Source organism: Chenopodium quinoa, unplaced genomic scaffold (genome assembly GCF_001683475.1).
Source record: "Chenopodium quinoa cultivar QQ74 unplaced genomic scaffold, ASM168347v1, whole genome shotgun sequence".
NCBI lineage: Eukaryota > Viridiplantae > Streptophyta > Magnoliopsida > Caryophyllales > Amaranthaceae > Chenopodium > Chenopodium quinoa.
The window spans coordinates 2,721,616-2,742,485 of record NW_018743510.1 but is presented as its reverse complement, the minus strand read 5'-3'; the positions used below and the strand labels follow the sequence as shown (position 1 = coordinate 2,742,485).

General features: G+C 35.6%; 1 protein-coding gene and 1 long non-coding RNA gene across 2 annotated transcripts; one reads left to right on the top strand and one right to left on the bottom strand.

The window, feature by feature from the left end:
- The first annotated feature begins 11,053 nt into the window (after window positions 1–11,053).
- On the top strand, window positions 11,054–11,937 carry LOC110739806 (probable serine/threonine-protein kinase clkA). Its single transcript, XM_021920288.1, has 2 exons — window positions 11,054–11,819; window positions 11,894–11,937. The coding sequence occupies exons 1-2, from the start codon at window positions 11,054–11,056 to the stop codon at window positions 11,935–11,937; spliced, it is 810 nt and encodes a 269-aa protein (XP_021775980.1).
- Window positions 11,938–13,364: 1,427 nt separating this feature from the next.
- Window positions 13,365–14,370, bottom strand: LOC110739721. Its single transcript, XR_002514884.1, has 2 exons — window positions 13,846–14,370; window positions 13,365–13,611 (listed from the first exon to the last, which is right to left on the bottom strand). It is a non-coding gene; the product is annotated as an uncharacterized LOC110739721 (long non-coding RNA).
- Window positions 14,371–20,870: the final 6,500 nt, after the last annotated feature.

The following is a 20,870-nucleotide window of genomic DNA, read 5'->3' as shown; positions in this document are numbered from 1 at the left end:
AAGTTTTTCATGGCGGCGGAACGAATGGTTTTCCTAGATATTCTTTTATGTTGGGGTCATAATGCTTTGTTAATGTAAGTGTTAAATGGGTCACTTTCGGAGAAAAGAAAAGGTTGTTCGGCGTGTACTATCATTTTCCCTAGTTCATCCCTATCCCTCTAATAGTTGTAGGTAAAGCCGCGTGGATGGAATTGGGAAATTTTTGGCTGGGTTGGATCATTAGCTGGTTTTGCATAACTTCTCATGTGTCTACTTAAGTGTCCCGTCCCCGATTTGGATTTTTCCGAGAATGAATGACCACATGTTTTACATTTTGCTCTTGTTTGGTCTCTACTTAGGAGGAAATAACGCCATATCTCACTTTTGCGGCTTTTGATATGTACCATCTCACTTTCGGTTAACCATTCCTCATGTGTGTTTGGGAATTGGGTGTTTGTAGAATCGGGGATTTGTTGGTTAGTAGTAGAACCGGAGGCATTTAGGGTATCTTGTTGGCTACCTTGGCTAGAATAAAAATTTTGTGGGTCAAAGATATTTGTTGGGAATTGACCAAATTGTGGAAATTGGTTTGGTGGTGGAAATCCGGGCATATTATTCATGTTATAAGGTTGAAAACCGGAAGTACCATCGTGCCTAAATTGGTCAAAGCCTAGGGGGACGTTACCGGGGTCATTGGTTGGAATGGCCGGACTCGGAATTTGGGGGCTCGTTGGATTAGGTGATTCCCTAGAATTACTACCACGGACAAGTCGGGCTTTCCCCTTCCTCTTAGATGATGGGTTGTTCGATGCCATAATTAACAATAATAATTTTAATAATAACTAATTAACAATAATAATAATTAATAGGAAAAATTGCTTTAAATAATACGACCTTTAGCCCGTCCGCTAAAAACAAGTCGACGTTTTGATTATCCCAGAATAATACCACCTTTGGGGGGTGTCCGCTTTAAACAAGTCATTTTACCTACAACCTGAATAACTGGTTAATATTTTTTTTCTTTTAAATAATTTCGTTTAACACTGTAATTAACTATTAACAACAACTTTAATTATGGTTCATTAACAATTAAAATATTTTTAAAAATTTTCTTTTAAAAAAAAAACAACTCCTCCACCATCCACCAGCCTGTTGCACGGTTTTCAAACTCTGAGTTCCGGTAGGTGGTCGTGCAATTGTTACAACGATAAAGGCAGATGGTGGTCATGGTGGGTTTTCGGCCTGGCTGCGACTACCACCATCAGATTAAGGGCTTTTTCGGGGAAGGGCAGCAGCAACAACATTAGTGGTTGAAGTTGCTGAAGATGTCGTGCGCTGACCGGGAACGTTCTGGCTGGCGGCGTCGTGGGCTCGTGCGTCGGCCGGAAATGTTCTGGCTGGCGTTGTGGGCTGCTGCTCCGGTGGCTGACCACCGAACTCACTTCCCCTTCCCTGGCGCAAAACCACCGAACTCCCTTCCCCATAACCCTCCCTTCCCGCAAAACCACCAAAAACCCATCCTTGGAGTTTTTTTTTTTAACAAAAATAATATTAATAATAATAATAATAATAATAATAATAATAATAATAATAATTACCTATTAAAAATTAAAATATTAAATAAAAAAAACAAATTAATTTTTTTAACCCAATCAAACATTGACACGTGTCTCACATACCTATTAATCAAGTCAACAACAGGTCATGACTTGTTTAAAGTGGACACCCCCCAAAGGTGGTATTATTCTGGGATAAACAAAAGGTGGACTTATTTTTAGCGGACGGGCTAAAGGTCGTATTATTTAAAGAAATTTTTCATAATTAATAACAACAATTTTAACAATATAATAACAGTAATAATAATTAAGAACAACAATTATAACAATAACAATAACAACAATAAATGTAATAATAACAATAACAACAATAATAAATTAAAGATTAGTTCAGATCTTATGTGCTTGAACGCTTTCCACTGATTCGATATTAAGAAATAATACTTAGAGAATTTAAGATAATTATTAGAGAATATAAGATATTAAGGATTATTATAGAATATAAGATATTAAGAGAAGAAGATTGTGAATTTGTGATTTGGGAAGTGAATGGAATTGGGTATTTATAGGGAATTTGGGAAAGAATTTGGAAAAAAAAATGGTCATTTATGGCCATTGGAGCAACGGCATTATAGTCGTTTATGGCCGTGCCTGCGGGCCAGCACAGCGGGCCAAGAACGGGCTCGTACTGGGCCGTGCCAGAAAAATCAATACCCTGTACGTGGCACGGCCCACTGCACGCCCGGCGACCACCGTGCCAGGCCGAGCTAGCTAGCAGGTCATGCCGTGCCGGGCCGCCTATGGGCCAACCCGACCCATGCCCACCTTTACCCTCCACATAGTCATTGGGTCGTAGGTAACGCTCGATTTGGGCCTAGTTTAGTATTTTGGCCATAATGTCTTCATTATAAGTTGGATTTTGGCTTATAGTATATCGTTGGAAAGAACTTTTCAAGCCCCTTCCAACTACACAATAATTGGACCTGGATTACGGACCAAAATAGACTGGTTTGGACGTTTTTATGGTTTGGACACGAAATGAATGATTTTAAGGACACAAAATGAATGATTTTGGGTTTAAAAACACGAAATAATTGATTTTGGTTAAAACACTTTAGGTAAGGTTAGAAATGGTTAAGGCTAAAGGGAAATTCACAAGACTCTTCAGCTCTTCACCTAACTTGATGATCAAAGACGCGAAAGGTACTCATCACTGGGTTTGGTTTTTGGGGAGACACAATCAGGTGTCTACAGAAGCCCCCACTTTGACTGAGTTTGGAGAAACGTAAGTTTTGAAAACAAAAGTCAAAGTAAGTCGCTAAGGACGAAGAATGATTCAAAACGTTCTGCGATCCTAAATCATCCTTTTTAACACTGATACCTGAACAAAGTGTCAGTTCTACAAATAAAGGAGTTAAGAAATGCGTATCTGGGTTTACCGAGCACACATCTCTGGGTGACATCAATTTTATTGAATCAAAGTTGTTTCGTTTGACAACGTTCATATTCTCAAGGAGCCCTGTCGGTGTCCACTCGTCTCTGAACAAAAGGACTTTAGAGGAATGTTCATGCATCTCTAAACAAAAGAGCTTTGATGAAATATTCACTTGTCTTTGAACAAGAGAGCTTTAGAAGGGATTGTCCACGCGTCTTTGATTAAAAGAGCTTTGAAAAGGATGCCCACATGTTTCTAAGAAAAAGTGCTTTGAATGAAATGTCCACGCGTCTGTGAACACAAGATCTTTGGATGAAATGTCCACGCGTCTCTTAACTTAAGAGCTTTGAATGAAATGTCCACGCGTCTCTGAACACAAGAGCTTTGAGTGAAATGTCCACGCGTCTCTAAACACAAGAGCATTGAACGAAATGTCCACACGTCTCTGAACACAAGAGCTTTGAAAGGAAAGCCCAAAAGAGCTTTAAAAAGAATGTCCACACATCTTTAAACAAAAGAGATTTGAAAGGTAAATGGTGAGAGTGTTCGATTGGCTGCGAATAGGAGTTTCGATGATTTGGTGAGATTGCTCGATTGACTGTGAACAGAAGCATCGATGATTTGTTGTATTCTGTAAAATCAAATAATGCCAATGGACTTTGCTGGTGGTTTTCTTGGGGTTGACCCAAGGTTTGGTGTTACTTGACTCATTTAGTGACTCAATGTACTCAACTCGACTCGATGTGATGATGTGGTGAAATAACATAACTCAATGTGCATGACTCGTGTGTGTAAACTCAACTCAATGTGGTGATTGTGCTTGTGCAACTCGAAAATGCAGATAAGCAAAAAATTTCCGTCATTTTTGTGGAGGGTACCGACTTTCTCCCAAAAATAAAGACGTGAAAATGGATGAAGGTAAAGTGTTGGTGAAAAATGAAGTTGTTGAACTTCCTCAAGATGAAGAGAAGAGATGAAAATAATGGATCGAGTAATGAAGCATGTTGAATGAGCTTAATCAAGTGTATGCGTTGATGTTGTGGTGCAAGGATTATAGCACCCTAGGCTATCTCAATTGATGACTTAATAATGAAAGTATTTAGGTAACTTAGGCGCGGAGGCTAAGTACTTCATACTTTTTGGTGCAATGATGATTATGATAATAAGTAATTCTAAGATGACAAGGCATGCTTTAAGGTTGTATCAAGATTTCATGAAAAAGGGTTCCTAAGGGAAAGAGTATTTGGTTATGTATTTGTGATGTGTTTGAAAGTGACACTAAGGTTAGGCTGCAAAGGCTAAGGGAATGGAAAAAAATTTTGAGAAGAGCTAAATAATGGTGACTCTTAGGCTAGGTAGGCTAATGATGTAGGGATCAAGCCCCAAGTCTAGCTCTAACTGGATAAGGATGAGAATTGGAGATCCCTTGATATGATCATGCATGAATGTGAATGAATGAACGCATTTTTATTACGGTCGCACCCCGATGTAAGGTTGCCTACATATCCGTTAGGAATCAGGCTAAACCTAGCTTTAGCTGAACCTCGCACAAGTGTGTGTACACCTCAAAGAGGTCTTTTAAGGGTTATAACGAGGTTAGGCTAAAGGTTGAAGAAGAAGGGATAAAGGCTCAAGACCCAAGATAAGCCCCTAAGGTGTCCAACCTTACATTTTGAATCCTGGTATTTGTATGCTTTAGGTTTTCTCACTTTTAAACTCTCTTTTATTTGTTTTTGAATTTGAAATTTGTATTTAAATTTTCTTTGGATAAGTGTGGGAAATCCCGATCATGGGGTCTATCACTCACTTGGCATTCATGTTTCTCAGGAACGGTGCCCAGCACTTGATAAAAGACGCAATCCAAGACGTGTTCATATCAAAGACATTGGAACACTTGCCCTTTTGTACACTTTTATTGCTTTTTTGAACATTTAAAATTTTGAGACTAATCACTCAAGCTTTTGGCTTTGAAAATTTGCACACCATCCCATCCCAAGGTTAGGTAGATGTGGCTTGAAAAAATGAAAGGTCTATCATTAGACGAGGCTCAAAGTGGTTTATCAAAAAAGGATCATGTAATTGAAGGGGGTAAAGGTGATATGACGTGGCTACAATGGGTGCCTCAAATCATATGTATACCTTGTGTTTAGCTCGACATGAATTTTCTTTTTTTTTTTCTTTTTTTTTTGGCAATGCAATGATCATATGCAAGGTAATAAATTCTCATTTTATTGAAAGTGGAAAAGGATAAAAATCAACTCATAAAGTATGTCTAAGAAAGGTGATAGAGGGTGCCTATGCTAGACTTATTGGGGAAGGGAAATCTTAAAGGAGAAGAAAAAATCATGAAAATCCTAAAAATCGAGGTGCCTTGTGCCTTGTCTTGTCATCACTCGGTCTTCTTGCCTGCTGAAGGGAATGGACTCTTGTTTGCATCAATGAGATCTTGAATGAGGTTTTGAAACCTGTAACATCCATCTGTGGTGTGGACGTTGCTTCGATGGTACTTGCAATACGAGTTGGGATTCCATCTTAAAGATTGCCTTTCTGGCGTTGGGTTTTCTATGGGTTTAATAGGCTTGATTAAGCCCCAATCGTGGAGACGATCGAAAGCGGCATCACAAGATATTCCAATAGGTGTGAATTCTCTTTTTGGTTCCCTGGTGTTTAAAGCATCTATGTCAAGAGCCCAGATTTCATTGTCGTTGATGTAATTCCTATTTTGATGGGAAGAAGAGGAAAAAGGATTGTCGTTCTTCCTGCTCTTGCCATTATCGCTATTGTTATTAGCCTTGGTCTTCTTGTTGCTTGGAGAAATATGAAGGCAATTTGAATCAATGAGGTCTCGAATGCGATCTTTAAGGGTGAAGCACTTTTTGGTGGTGTGACCATGGCCTTTATGATATTTGCAATAGGAGTTTGGATCCTAATTGGAAGACTGTTTCTCAGGTACTGGATCTTGGATTGGACCAATGGGATGAATGAGACCTTGGCCATGAAGATAGTCAAAAGCTTCATTATAAATCATTCCTATTGGTATGTATTCATCAATGATCCATTTTACCCGTGGCTAAGGAGCATTGAGTTTTTCCTTAAGTCCTTGATGGGAAGAAGAAGAAGGAGGATGCTCGTTCTTTTCATTCTTCCGAACCTGACGATGAGAGTTTTGTTCGATGACTTATTGTAATACCCCTATTTTTATACGTATTTTAATTTAAATAAGTATTTTCTTAAAAGTATTTTTAATAATTTGAAATGAATTATTTAGGGTTTTTCATTAATTTAAAAAGAATGATTTTTATTAAAAGTGTATTTTTAATTATTTAATAATCCTGAAAATATTTTAATCTGTGATTTGGAAATATTGGGGCATATTATTTTATAAAAGATAATATTTAAAAGTCAAAGTTTTAAAGAAAGTCAAAATTCTAGTTTGAGTAGGAAATGGATTGTTAAGGGTAGTAAGTGGGAGGTTATGAAAGAGGGTATAAATACCCATCAAATGCCTAAGGTGGAGTGCACCCAAAGGTAAATTCTCTCTCTCCTCTTATTTTATTTTTCCCCTTAATTTTTCCCCTTCCCCTTTAATCTATTTATTTTATTTATTTATTTATTTATTTAATCACCACCCACACACCACCACATGCACCGGCTGACCACCAAAATCCACCACCGGGCAACAGCAGCCACCAGGCAGTGCGGCAGCAGCCAGCCATGGTGGCTGTGTGCACCGGTGGTGTTAAAAAAAATTATTATTATTTTTTATTTCTAATTAAATCTACCATAAATCTAATTATTGTTTTTGGGTTTTGTTTTGATTCTAGGATGTTTAATAATAAGTATTCTGTATTTTAATTTTCAGATTTGATTTTAAATTAAAAAGCCCCAAACTGAAAACCTTAGGTTTCTAAATTAATGTCTATTGATGGAATTTGATTGTGGTTGATTAAAAGTATTGAAATTAATGTTTTTAAACTAAATTACAACAATTTTATAAGTTTTAATAATGATGGAATTTTTATATATAAGCTATAATTAGGTTTCTTGAAAGGATTTTTAATTACCCATTTATTGAGAATAAAAGTAAGGGTTTCAAATAAAATTTCAGATTATTTTAGAGGGTTTATGAGTGATTTAAAGAGAGTATATATTGCTGGAAATTTTTGTGAAAGAGGTATTAATACTTCTTTATAATTTTGGTTTGTAGGAGACTTTCAAGTGAGTGATTTTATTTAGTCGTGGCGATTTTGAGATCATATTCAAGGTACGTTCGCGTAGTTAGTAACTATTTGAATATGTAGATGCATGCTAGGCTTTGTTTAATTAATTCCAAGTAGTATCATGATAGGTGTTGGTTGGAATTTGATGATTGGTGAATGATTTGTGATGTATGAATTATTTGTGATGAATTGGTGATTAGAATTAATTATATCGGCATGTTGGTTATGAACCACACGTTTATTATTGGCATGTTAGAGAGCATGTTTAATTAAACTAAATGTTTAATTTGGTTTGGTTTGGAATATGAAAAGGGAATTTTATTATGGTTCATATAATTTTTATTGATGCTATAAGCATGAGGAAGGAGCTATTTAAGTGTCTTGGTATATAGGAATAAATTATATTGCGGTGCTTATATGCACTTAAGGTGTTTCTAACACCAAGGGATAGGATTTGCGGCGCATTATGCGTTTAAGGTGTCTTTAAAACTAAGATAGATTAAAAAGGACTCAACATTTAATTTATGTGGTCACTAATTATTCAAGAATTAAATCGGTATGTTTGATTGCTTGAATGATTTACAATGTTTGATTGTGCTGTGGTTTGAGAGTCATCACCGAGTCTAATAATATGTAAATAACATAAAGTGAAAGAGATTACACACCAAAACTCTTGGAACGTATATACCTTGAGTATGAACATATGGGGGAGTTATGCGACTTTATATTTGACCATAACTTCTACTGGGAGTACAGGACTCTGTATTTTCCTTTTTATTATTATTATTATGCGCAGGACGTCCAGTCAATTTATGTGACATTTGCCTACCCGGTTAGCTCCCGGTGTAGTTTACCTCAATTTATTTGAGGCAGGGATTTGGTGGGAAACCCGTTTGATGTGTAATCAAAATTAAATGAACATTGATAGTGGTCTAGTTAGGTGTTGGATGTTTTGTATGCTTGTAAACAGTTGCTACACGGTAAGTTGTGTGATGTTAGGATGAAAGCATGTTAGTGTGTTTTATTACGCTTATGTACTCAGCTTTGCTGATTGTGTGTTTGTATGTTTGTTTGGCATTGTCTTTACCTTGGCCCTGGTGATGAAGCATATTCATGAAGGGCATGAGTGACGAGCGAATTATGCTTAGTTCTCATAGGAATATGATATGTTTTATTTGCTTTGAATAATATTTATTTTATTGTGGTCATGAGACTAACGCAAAGGTTTTAAATATTGATTGGGTTTCAAGGGCCTACAGTGGTTCCAAGTTGCAGGTTGACTTTTTTTGACTTTTTAAGTTGACTTGTTTTTAAATGGTTTTAAAAGTAGTCTTCCGCTGTGTGTGAGGGATATTTGCCTTAGCCGTTTGCACAGTGGCGTTAATGTCTTAGATTTTCTTGTTTCGTATTTTAAAACGGGCAAAAAATGGGTATTTTAAAGGAAAGGAATTTCTTAGGTGTTACAAAGTTGTATCTGGGAGCTTTGGTTGAGATTTTTATTACCACTAAAGCTAAAAACGTATTTTAAAGTGTTTTGTTTTAAACTTGGCCAAGTGCTTATTTAATTAAGTTATTTTAAAAGTGAGTTATTATAACTTATTTTAATTTTTGGAAACCGGAAAAATTTATTCATTTATTTTTTTAGAAGTCCGAAATTTTTTTTATTTTTATTTTGGAAAAATTCAAAATTATTTTTTATTAGGACATCTGAATTTTTTTTTTGGGGTGTCCGAATTTATTTTTATAAGTGGCCGAATATTTTGGTTTTCTTCAAAAATTATTTTTGAAATTTTAATTTTAAAAAAAAAAAGAGTCAAAAATATTTTTAGTTTATTCATTTTGCAGGATAGCAAGGATTGAGGTAAGTATTATGTGTTAAAAGCTTTAAAAGCATGTTGGTGAGCTTGGGTAGGAAAGAATTTGGGCATATAAGTTAGAAATAATCATGTTCTTGTATGCATTAGTATTTTAGGTTGAGATGTTTGATCATGTGAAGTGATTATGTTAAAGCATGTGCTTATATGATTAGAAATAGGCGAAATTGTTTGATTGAACATTGAACCTAAACCATGCAAGAACTGTATTATTCTACTTTCTTTGGGAAGGGAATTCTTTTCTAAACCTTTTCCTTTACAGGATGCCAATTCTTCCTAGCAAACATTCCCAAATTGGTACTTTAATTAAGAAGGATTATGAACATCCGTTTGACTATGTCAAGAAAATCTAGTTCTATTGTTCCTACATGAGTAATGTCTTAGGAAACAAGCACTATGACCAACCTGATCGGGTTTCTGCTATGACTTTTCACTGTCTTCCAGATGAACCTCCATACCTTGTTGTTAAATCAAAGTTCTCTTATTTCTATTTACCATGGGACATTCCAAACTACTCTAAATATAAAAACTTCTATGGACAGTGGTACCCTAATTACAGATACTTGATTTCTTACCTTGTTAAAGTTGAGAAAGATTATTGTCAGCACTTAAACATTCCATATCCCAACTATTACTATAATATTCTTGCAGGGAATAATTCCCCTTCCAGTAGTCACCAGTCAGGAAGTTCTTCTCCCACTCAGGGTAATCAAATAGGGACAGGTGGAGGGCAGGAAGAAGGAGAGATAATGGATGAGAGTAACCAGACTGTTGATAGTTCCATTATGGAAATTCCAAATCCAAATCCAAATCCACCTCCAACTCTAGTTATAATTGATATTTCATCTGATGATGAGGAAGATGAAGAGTTTGTCCAAGTAGAGCAAGAACCAGAGTCACCTGAACCAATGGAGGAAGAGGATGACCCTGAAATCGATCCTGGAAGCTACAAACAATCTCCCTATAAGAGGGATAAAGTTCAAAATGACTAGATTTTTGTAGTTTCATTTCTTTAGGATTCCTAGATTCATTTCCGCAATTTAAATTCTTTCAATTCTAGTAAAGTAATAAGTGGCATGTCCACAGTGAGTTAGTAAACATATGTAGTTGCATAAGTTATTTAAACTCATTCTATTTCAGTATTCCATTCATTTTCTTACTTATCAATAAAATTCCATTTAATTCTTTGTAAATTAATTCATTTTATTGACAAATCATTAATTTCATTCTCAATCATTCATTTCGTATCACTACTCCAATAAGCCATTTCTTGCTTAAAAATATTCCAATAAATTATTTCAATACTCTGGGAATCCATGGGGATTAATTTTATTTATTAATGTGATGCTTTATTAAATGTGTGATTGGTTAGCAATCAATACTTGGTTGACAAAGCTACAAATTCTGGGTATTTCAAATTTTGTAACCCCAATTTGTTAGCTTAAAATTTAATGTGTAAGCTTCAAAGGTGTTAATAAGTTAGATGAGTGTCTAACTTGAGAGCTAGCCAAGACCGTATTTAATAAAGACCCCCTTTATGTTTATTCAGGCGAGGAAGAATGGCAGGAGGGAGTGGTAACAACAATGATGGTGGAGAGTTGAGTGACGTTGTAAGGCAATTGGCAGCTGTTGCTCAACAGTTGGCAAAGAACTCAACCAATAATGGAGATGCTCAAGGAGAATTGTTTAAGAAGGTGGCGCAGAGTAAACCACCAACCTATCAAGGAGAGCCTGATCCAACTATACTGGAAAACTGGTTGAGGGAGTTTGAGAAACTGTTCGGGGCAGTAGGGTGTCCAGAGAACTCAAAAGTAGGTTGTGCTACCTATTACCTTAGGGGTGAAGCTAACCTTTGGTGGCAGCAAAATGAAGCTACCATTAAGGCATTACCTGGATTTAATTGGACTATGTTTCAGGAGAAGATTAAAGACGGGTTTTACCCTAGCTTCTTACAGAAACAAAAAAGTTGAGGAATTTTCTAATCTTGCTATGGGGAATATGTTAGTTACTGAATACTACACCAAGTTTATTGAGTTGTCACGATTTTCTAAGGAGTCTGTTTCTACAAAAAAGTCTAAGGCTAGAAAGTTTGAGAGTGGTCTGACTACTGATTTGCAGTTAAAGCTATGCGGTCAAGTATTTGAAACCTTGGATAAAGTGTATGAGAGAGCTGCACACCTATATGCCTTAGAATTAAAGAAAAAGAAAGAGATAACTGAGATAGAAGGGAGAGAAAAGAGAAAAGAGGTGGGACAGAATTTTGGAAATCTGCAAGGTAACCAGAACAACTTTAAGAAGCAAAATTACCACCATAATAACAACAACTTCCACGACAACAATAATTTCCAAGGCAACAATCGCCAAGGTGGACGGATCTTTAATGGTGGAGCTAGGAGCTCTAGCCAGGGAAATAACAAGGGAGCAAGGCATTTCTATTGTAAGAAATGTAAGAATGACCACCCTAGAAGGGATTGTGATGGGAATTTGGTTACCTGTCGAGCTTGCAACAAGCTAGGACATAGGGAGTATGAATGTTTCTCCAAGTACACCAATAGAAACAGACAGGGAAATAATCAAGGTGGGGCTCAAAAGAACTTTCAAAGAAGTAACAACTATTCTAGGAACAAGGGAGCACAACAGAATGCGGCGAAACCCAACAATAATAATGGTAACAACCAACAAAAAGGTAGGGCTGCAGGAAAGTTGAATGTTATGAGTAGGCATGAGACTGATTCCACGAAAGATGTCATCACTGGTAAATTTTCTATTAACTCTATTCCTATTAAAGTCTTGTTTGATTCTGGTGCAACTTTTTCTTTCATTTCAAAGGCTATTGTTTCAAAACTATCAAACTGTTTGAGAACCGTAGATAAGGTAGATTTGCCTATAGTTATTCCTACGGGTGGGGTAGTAAAGTGTAAGATGTACCTTTAGAAATCGAAGGATATCGGATCTCATTGAGTTTGGATTGAGTGACTTCGATGTCATTTTGGGAATGGATTGGTTAAGCAAGTACAGTGTAGAGATTAGTTGAAGATCGCAGAAAGTAAGAATGACTACAACTGATAATGAGTTGGTGACATATTGGATGCATGGTGAAACCAAGTTCCCAAGGATCATATCTGTGTTAAAATTGGAAAAGTATATTAAGAAGGGGCATCCAGTGTAATTTTTTTAGTGTGAGGAATATGGAGCATGAGGAGAAAACTAAGCCTGAGGATATAGAAGTAGTGAATGAGTTTCTAAATGTGTTTCCGGAAGAAATTCCTGGAATGCCACCTAAAACGGCAATTGATTTCACAATAGAGCTAGTTCCAAGAACAACACCAATTTCCAAGGCACCATATCGAATGGAACCTGCAAAGATGAGTGAGTTAAAGGAGCCATTGCAGGATTTATTAGGAAAGGGTTATATAAGACCAAGTGCATCACCTTGGGGAGCGCCAGTGTTATATGTGAAAAAGAAGGATGGAAGTATGAGGTTGTTTATTGATTATAGGGAATTAAATAAGGTCACCATATAGAACAAGTACCCATTACCAAAGATTATGTAACACCCCGACCTCTAATTCAATTATTAAGATAATTTTAGCAGCGGAATTAACCTAACACGGTCGGGACGTCACTGTCGTAAATCCCTCACGAGATTTACAAGGCAACAAACATACTTAATTAACAAACTTGATTTATAAAACATAGTAATCTATTTATAACAAACATTATTCTTAATTTTTATAATAGAAAATCCTATCTTATCTCAAACTTTACTAAGTAGCTTAGTCTTACTATTCAAATTAAACAAATTAAAACTATAACTACTATTAAGTGATAACTGAAAGTAAAATCCTCGCTACTACTCGTCTCCATCATCCCCAGCAATACCTAAAACATAAAAACATAAAAACGGGTGAGCCGAAGACTTAGTAACGAACTACTCTAGTAGTGTAACATCATTTCAATTCATTTTAGTTAACAAAACAGGGAGAATAGAGTATCTTAAAACATTTAATAAAATTCATATAATGATATATATATAACGTTCATATTAACATGCTAGTCGCTGGCAAGTATGACATGGCGGAACGTCTTCCGCGATGGGCCGATGCCCATAACATAGAGCAGATGCTCGACATAGTTGGGCTAATGCCCCATGGGTACATGCATGACCGAAAAGTAACCTGTAAACATATACTGCCAGACGAACTAGGTTTTTCACTGTTATTTATCATGTTGTGTAACTTTTGCATAAGTCATTCATAGATTCATGACATACTTTCGTAAGATCCAAAGATCAATAAAACAACGTTTATCAATAAAATCATTCATATAAATCATTAGACTGAGGCATTAATAAACACAATCATCATCCCGCAAGTCAATAAATCCAGAGATATAATTAACTTTCAAAATTGACATCATGCTTTTATAAACACATTTTGAAGGGAATTGCGGGTACTAGCAATAGCCGTTACCTCGATTTACAGTCTGATAACCTTCCTGTTAGCCTTTATTCTATCGTTCTCACTGAGCTCCGAGGTTCGATTCTTCTTGAAAATATAAATTATTGCATTAGTAGGGAAAATTATTAAAATTATAAACTCTTTAATTAATTTAGTATGAAAACAATATTAAACTCATCTTTAGAAATAAATGTTACGTAACTTTTTGAGAACTTTTTGATAAAAGTAGTTGTATCATAATTCCTTCAAAAAGCTAGTAAACAAGTATATTTAATTAAATCAAATCCTTTTACAAAACATAAATCATAAAGTGTCCCTTACTTTGGGTGTATAAATAAACAAGTTTAAGAGCTTGATTTCATAAGACCAATCTTTAACTTGGCAAGAACATAGCACGCATCACCCAAAATGAAAGAAATGGATGGGTGGTTTTGGGCAGTACAGGGGAGGCAGCGCACACGGGGGGCGGCGACGGTTGACCGATGATGATAGAGGTCAGGCGGTAGTAGGAGAAGAGGGGTGACAGTAATTGCGGTATTTCTTTAACGGTTGGAAAGTAGTATGTTTGTTGCTAAGACTTGCAAGAGAAGGAGGAAGAAAATAGGATTATAAGTCACTTGATAACTATAATTTGATTCTTATAGGAATTGGATGAAACAAATTTGGCCTTATCCCAAGTCATTTCTTAACCGTGAAGGTGGTAATTGAAGAGGTAGAATTTGTCTTCTTATTGCATTAAGAAAAGGATGATAAGATCAAATTGCTATTATGATAATTATGGGGTTATGAGCAATAAATTGCATAAAGAAGCAAAATTAGACTTTGTACCATCTATTTCTTAACCGTGAAGGTGGTAATTGAAGAGGTGGAATTGTCTTCTTGTTCCCTTTTATACCTACACCTTGAGGAAGTAGGATAAACTCAAGCTAAGTTGGCAAAGTCTAATCAATTATCCTTGATTGGTTTAGCAAGACATTAAGCAACAAGTATTAGGAGATGTAAAATAATTTTGATCTTCATAACTTAATCGTGAAGGAAATTAATATTTAAGAGGTGGGTTTTGTCCTTTTGTATGAGTAAGGGCATTTTGGTCATTTTATTCTCTCGGGCAAAAATACTGATTTTGATATAAATCTGTAAACATACGGAACATAAAAATATTACTTAAGCTGAAATACATTTTAAAATAAAATTTAAGACTAAAACATTTGTTCTTGTTAAAATAGAGACAAAACCTTAATTAAGCTAATAAAATAAATATTAGAGTATGATAAATAGGGTTTTAAAATCTCGGGTATTACAGATTAATGACCTATTTAACCAGTTAAGAGGCGCAACTGTATTTTTAAGATTGATTTAAGGTCTGGATACCATCAACTTAGGATTGCAGATGAAGATATTCCCAAGACTTCATTTAGAACAAGATATGGACGTTATGAGTTCACAGTAATGCCATTTGGTTTGACGAATGCTCCAGCAATCTTTATGGACTTGATGAATAGGGTGTTTCATCCATTTATGGACAAGTTTGTGGTAGTGTTCATAGATGATATACTAGTGTACTCGAAGAGTAAAGAAGAACATGTAGAACATCTAAAGGCAGTTCTACAAACACTAAGGGAAAACAAGCTTTACGCAAAGTTCTCTAAGTGTGAGTTTTGGTTGGAGAAAGTAGCATTTCTGGGCCATTTTGTGTCCAAATATGGAGTAGAGGTAGACCCCGCAAAGATCGAGGCAGTGAAGAGTTGGCCTACGCCGAAAACAGTGTCTGACGTTAGGAGTTTCTTAAGTTTAGCAGGGTATTATAGACGTTTTGTGATAGATTTCTCGAAGATTGCTAAACCTATAACCTCTCTAATGAAAAAGGACAAGAAGTTCGAATGGGATGACAAGTGTGAGGAAGCATTCCAACTCTTGAAACAAAAGCTGATCACAGCGCCAGTGCTTACACTGCCAGACGATGGAGGAGTTTATGATGTATATAGTAACGCACCCAAGAATGGTCTAGGATGTGTACTTATGCAAAACGGGAAGGTGATTGCGTATGCATCAAGACAATTAAAGACTCATGAAGTAAATTACCCTAGTCATGACCCAGAATTAGCTGCAATCATTTTTGCACGAAAGATTTGGAGACATTACTTATATGGGGTGAAATGTAGGATTTATACAGACCATAAGAGTTTGAAATACATTTTCACTCAAAGGGATTTAAACACACGCCAAAGGAGATGGTTAGAATATATAACGGATTATGACTTAGAAATACAATATCATGAGGGAAAAGCAAATGTAGTCGCAGATGCTCTAAGTCGTAAAACTAGTCGTGGACTGAATACTTTGATAGTGGCTGATGAGTTATGTAGAGAGATGAGGAAAATGAATCTAGAAGTGGTAGAATGGGGAGTGCCAACAGGCATACTTGCGAATCTAAGTATTCAACCAACAATATTTGATGAGATAAGGGAAAATCAAGAAGGAGATGTAAAGTTGGACAGGATTCGTGAGAAAATAAAGCAAGGAAAAGCTACGGATTTCAAGATCCATGAAGATGGGAGTTTAAGGTACAAAGGTCGGTTGGTGTGTACCACAAAAATGTGAGGAGGTAAAAATGAAGTTGATGGAAGAGGGTCACAATACACCATACTCAGTACACCCAGGAGGAGACAAACTATATAAGGACTTGAAAAAGGTGTATTGGTGGCCCAGAATGAAGAATAAAGTTGCGGAATTTGTGGCAAAGTGTCTAACTTGTCAGAAAGTGAAGATAGAGCACAAAAGACAGCAAGGAACTGTGCAATCATTGGAAATTCCTGGATGGAAATGGGATTGTATTTCAATGGACTTTGTGACTTGTCTCCCGAAGTCAAAAAGTGGAAATGACACCATTTGGGTAGTGCTGATAGACTTACAAAATCTACGGTGTTTATACCAATGAAGGAGGCCTGGAAAATGGAACAACTTGCAAAAGCTTACATAAAAAATGTGGTGAGGTTACATGGAGTTCCAAAAGATATTGTGTCTGATAGAGATTATAGGTTTCTTTCGAGGTTTTGGAAGAGTGTGCAGGAAAACTTTGATACAACACTTAAGATGAGTACAACATTTCACCCTACCACAGATGGGCAAACTGAAAAAACCATTCAAACCTTGGAAGACATGTTAAGAGCTTATGTTATAGATTTCCAAGGAGGATGGGAGGATAGCTTAGACTTGATTGAATTTTCCTATAATAATAGTTACCATGCAAGTATTGGCATGGCTCCATTTCAGGCATTATATGGAAGGAAGTATCGAAGTCCTATTTGTTGGAACGACATAAGTGAAACAATGATTTTAGGGCCTGAAATGATTGAGGATATTGATAAAAAGGTAAGGGAGATTCAAGCGGCGCAAGATCGCCAAAAGAGCTACGCGAATTTGAAGCATAGAGAGGAGGAATTTGAGGTTGGTGACAAAGTATTGTTAAAGGTATCACCAATGAAAGGTGTAATGAGATTTGGAAAGAAAGGGAAGCTTAGCCCAAAGTATATTGGTCCATACAAGATATTGCAAAGGATAGGCAAAGTGGCTTATAGGTTGGCCTTACCTATAGAGCTAAGTAAAGTGCATGATGTATTTCATGTATCTCAGTTACGAAGGTATAGCCCTGATAAGTCACAGGTGTTACAACCTGAAACTATTGAGTTAGATCAAAGCTTAACTTATGAGGAAATACCTGTCAAGATCCTTGATAGTAAAGTGCGTAGTACACGTAATAATAAGGAAGTTAAGATTGTTAAAGTGCTATGGTCTAACCAAGAGTATGAGGAGGCAACTTGGGAAGCTAAGGATGAGATGAGAAGGAAATATCCCGAGTTGTTTAAGGTTTATTGAGTTACGAGGACGTAACTCGTTTTCTTTAAGGGGGGTAGAATGCGGTAGAATTTCGCGCTTTTTCCCGTATTTTCAGTTATTTTTGTGCTTTTTGCACATTTTTGATGGTTATTTCAAGTAATTTTGATCTTAAAGAGTTGTTAAAGGCAATATTATGACAAAAAGTACAGCAATATTATACAAAGTGAGGAAATTTTTTTTTTGAATTTTGTACTCAAGTTTCAGGACGAAACTTCTTTTAAGGGGGGTAGACTGTAATACCTCGTATTTTTATACGTATTTTAATTTAAATAAGTATTTTCTTAAAAGTATTTAAATAATTCGAAATGAATTATTTAGGGTTTTTCATTAATTTAAAAAGAATGATTTTTATTAAAAGTGTATTTTTAATTATTTAATAATCTTGAAAATATTTTAATTTATGATTTGGAAATATTAGGGCATATTTTTTTATAAAAGATAATTTTTAAAAGTCAAAGTTTTAAAGAAAGTCAAAATCCTATTTTGATTAGAAATCCTAGTTTGAGTAGGAAAGGGATTGTTAAGGGTAGTAAGTAGGAGGTTAAGAGAGAGGGTATAAATACCCATCATATGCCTAAGGTGGAGTGCACCCAAAGGTAAATTCTCTCTCTCCTCTTATTTTATTTTTCCCCTTAATTTTTCCCCTTCCCCTTTAATTTATTTATTTTATTTAATTTGTTTATTTATTTAATCACCACCCACACACCACCACACGCACCGGTCGGCCACCATCGGCCGGCGGCCACCACCACCAGCCCTCGCCGGCTGCAGCAGCCACCAGGCGGCGCGGCAGCAGCCAGCCATGGTGTTCGTACTAGATAACGAAGCATTAATTTAATTTGTTTTCGGTAATTCTCTCGAAGGTATAAGCCTATAGTCTTGCTAAGTCAAGTATGTTTAGATTTTATAAGTTCAAATTAATTAAGCAAAGTCCATTTTTAGTCATTGATTAGTTTGTTAAGACTTTATTTACAAAACACAAGTCAACACAAGAGGTTAGTTTAATCACAAGTAAGATATGCACAAGTAAGGAATGCACAAGTAGTCAAGTAGTCACAACATGATGCAATGAGTTTGCAACCTAACCATGGCTCTAGTTCTCTAAAGTTCAAGGATTATGGTAGTCAAAAGAGGGTCCATGGTTATGAGTCCAAATGCATTACTTACAAGCCTTACCTTTGGAAGGGTTGGCGCGGATGGATGGTCCATGGTTTGAGAATTCACAATCTCGGATGCACCCATCATTGCACGGAGCGTTCGTTAGGGTGGATGGAGCATGAATTCTCAAGGACTAAGGCCATATGTAGAACACATATGGGTTCAGAAAAGAAGGAAAAACTCAATCAGGAAGTAGAATCGTCGAGACAGTACTAGAATCGGTCAAATTAAGAAGGCAAACTCATGGCTCGATGTCGCGAGAACTCGGCACGAGAAGAAGGTTAGAAATGGTTAAGGCTAAAGGAAAATTCACAAGACTTTTCAATTCTTCACCTAACTCGACGATCAAAGACGCGAAAGGTATTCATCACTAGGTTTGGTTTTTGGGAAAACACAATCAGTGTCTAAAGTCGCAAACCGGCAAAATTATAAAGCACGTGCGGAGAACTTAACTTGCATGCATAGCCTAACCCCCTGTGTAAGACTCTGGTGTTTTGCACGCAGCTCCTGATGTTGCATGGGTAATATTGTTTCACTACTATTGCTTCGATTTCTGCGTTCCATCCTGCGACCATGCAAATATGATGCAAGTGAAATGCTGCTTGATTACGAGTCATATCTATCCAAAAGTAACATTCCACCTATGAAAAAATTGTTTTCTACCCAAACAAATAATGGAAAATAGATAATCGAAAGAAATTCATTTTCCAAAAAAATGCTTTCTACCAAATTAAAACCAATAATGGAGCCTTAGAATTTTATGGTTTGAAATTTTTGGAAAGCATGCTATTGCTTAGTCATCAGTCATTTGTCTCCTCCCTCGGACCTTCACCCTATTCTCCTTATCAATCTATCTCGTATCTCAATTTCTTTTCGGTATTTATCAAAGCAAGGGCTGTATGTAGGGGTCGAATTCCAACACTAGGTGATACATGTGACAATGTGTGGTGAATACAGTTGGAATTAACTTTCATCAAATAAGACTAATTTAAGGGATAAAGTAGGGAGCCTCTAACAACCTATAGAAAGTTGTAAAGAAAAAGTTTCACCGCTTTAAACATCCACAAGATCATTAACTCATGTATGGTTTTTAACCATTTAGGATTCAGGCCAGGGATGAATAATATACGAACTTTTGAACCATATATAAGTTAGTGTTCGCCAACCAATTCCGTCATTGACATGTAGAAATTAATATTTGTGAATAACATGCATATGTCTATTTTTTTTTCCCATCTATCCTTCCTCTCTTTTACTCTATTTTCTGCATAAGTTTATTTCTTACAATCAAACAAATCAAGGAAAACCGTACCCATGCCCTTTCACAACATTGTTTTTTTCTTAAAAAAAAAAAAATTCTATAGAAAAAAAAATTCCATGGAAAATGTTTTCCATCAAAATATATAATTGAAAACGACCAAAAGTCACATATAAAGAATAATAATAGTAATCTCCATTTCACCAAATAACTTAGTAACTTGAAATTCATCTAGTAGAGTAATAAAAACAATTCATGCTTCCAAAGTTTACATCGGCATGCATGCGACATAATAACTTCATCATGTACTCGAATCTCAAAAACTTTACTTATACAATTATATATAATTAATTTCGAATTAATGTCAGCTGAACTTGATCACTATTATTGCTGTTATAGTTATATAGTGTAGTATGAATAGTAAAAAGAGTAACAAATAGTGATCCAAAAAAATCACGTAGAGATCTTGGCATTCATATAAAATGATGATTCTCACGTGCATGTAATCGATTTCTTTGTAATTATAATTTCATTTTGTTTGTACTTAAGATCATATAATGGTGAACGTAACTTTTATAGTACTGAATCATTAATTAACTACAAAACCATTATTTTGCTTATTAAGCTGTTCTTGTTATCTGACATACGTGTATCATATTCATATAGTAGTACTTTATACGTCGTGAATGATATATTACACCTTTCTAATTGTACTTAAATTTAATAATTTCACCTTTAACTAGAAAACTAGCTTGTTCATTGATGTCTAATTATTTTACCAAACAAATCTTATTATATGCGTGTGTATATATTTTTCGAATTGTAAGTTAGGAAGCCATGAAATATATAATGTTGATTCTTGATCTGATTGGATTGAATAATTAGTTTTTTAAGTATATAAACTACATTAGCTGATATCTAAATGTATATATATGTGTATACTCCATATATTATATATTAGAATTCGCAATATGCTAGAAACAAGATTGGTTCATCATGACACTCAAATTGTCATATCTATTAACTATTACTA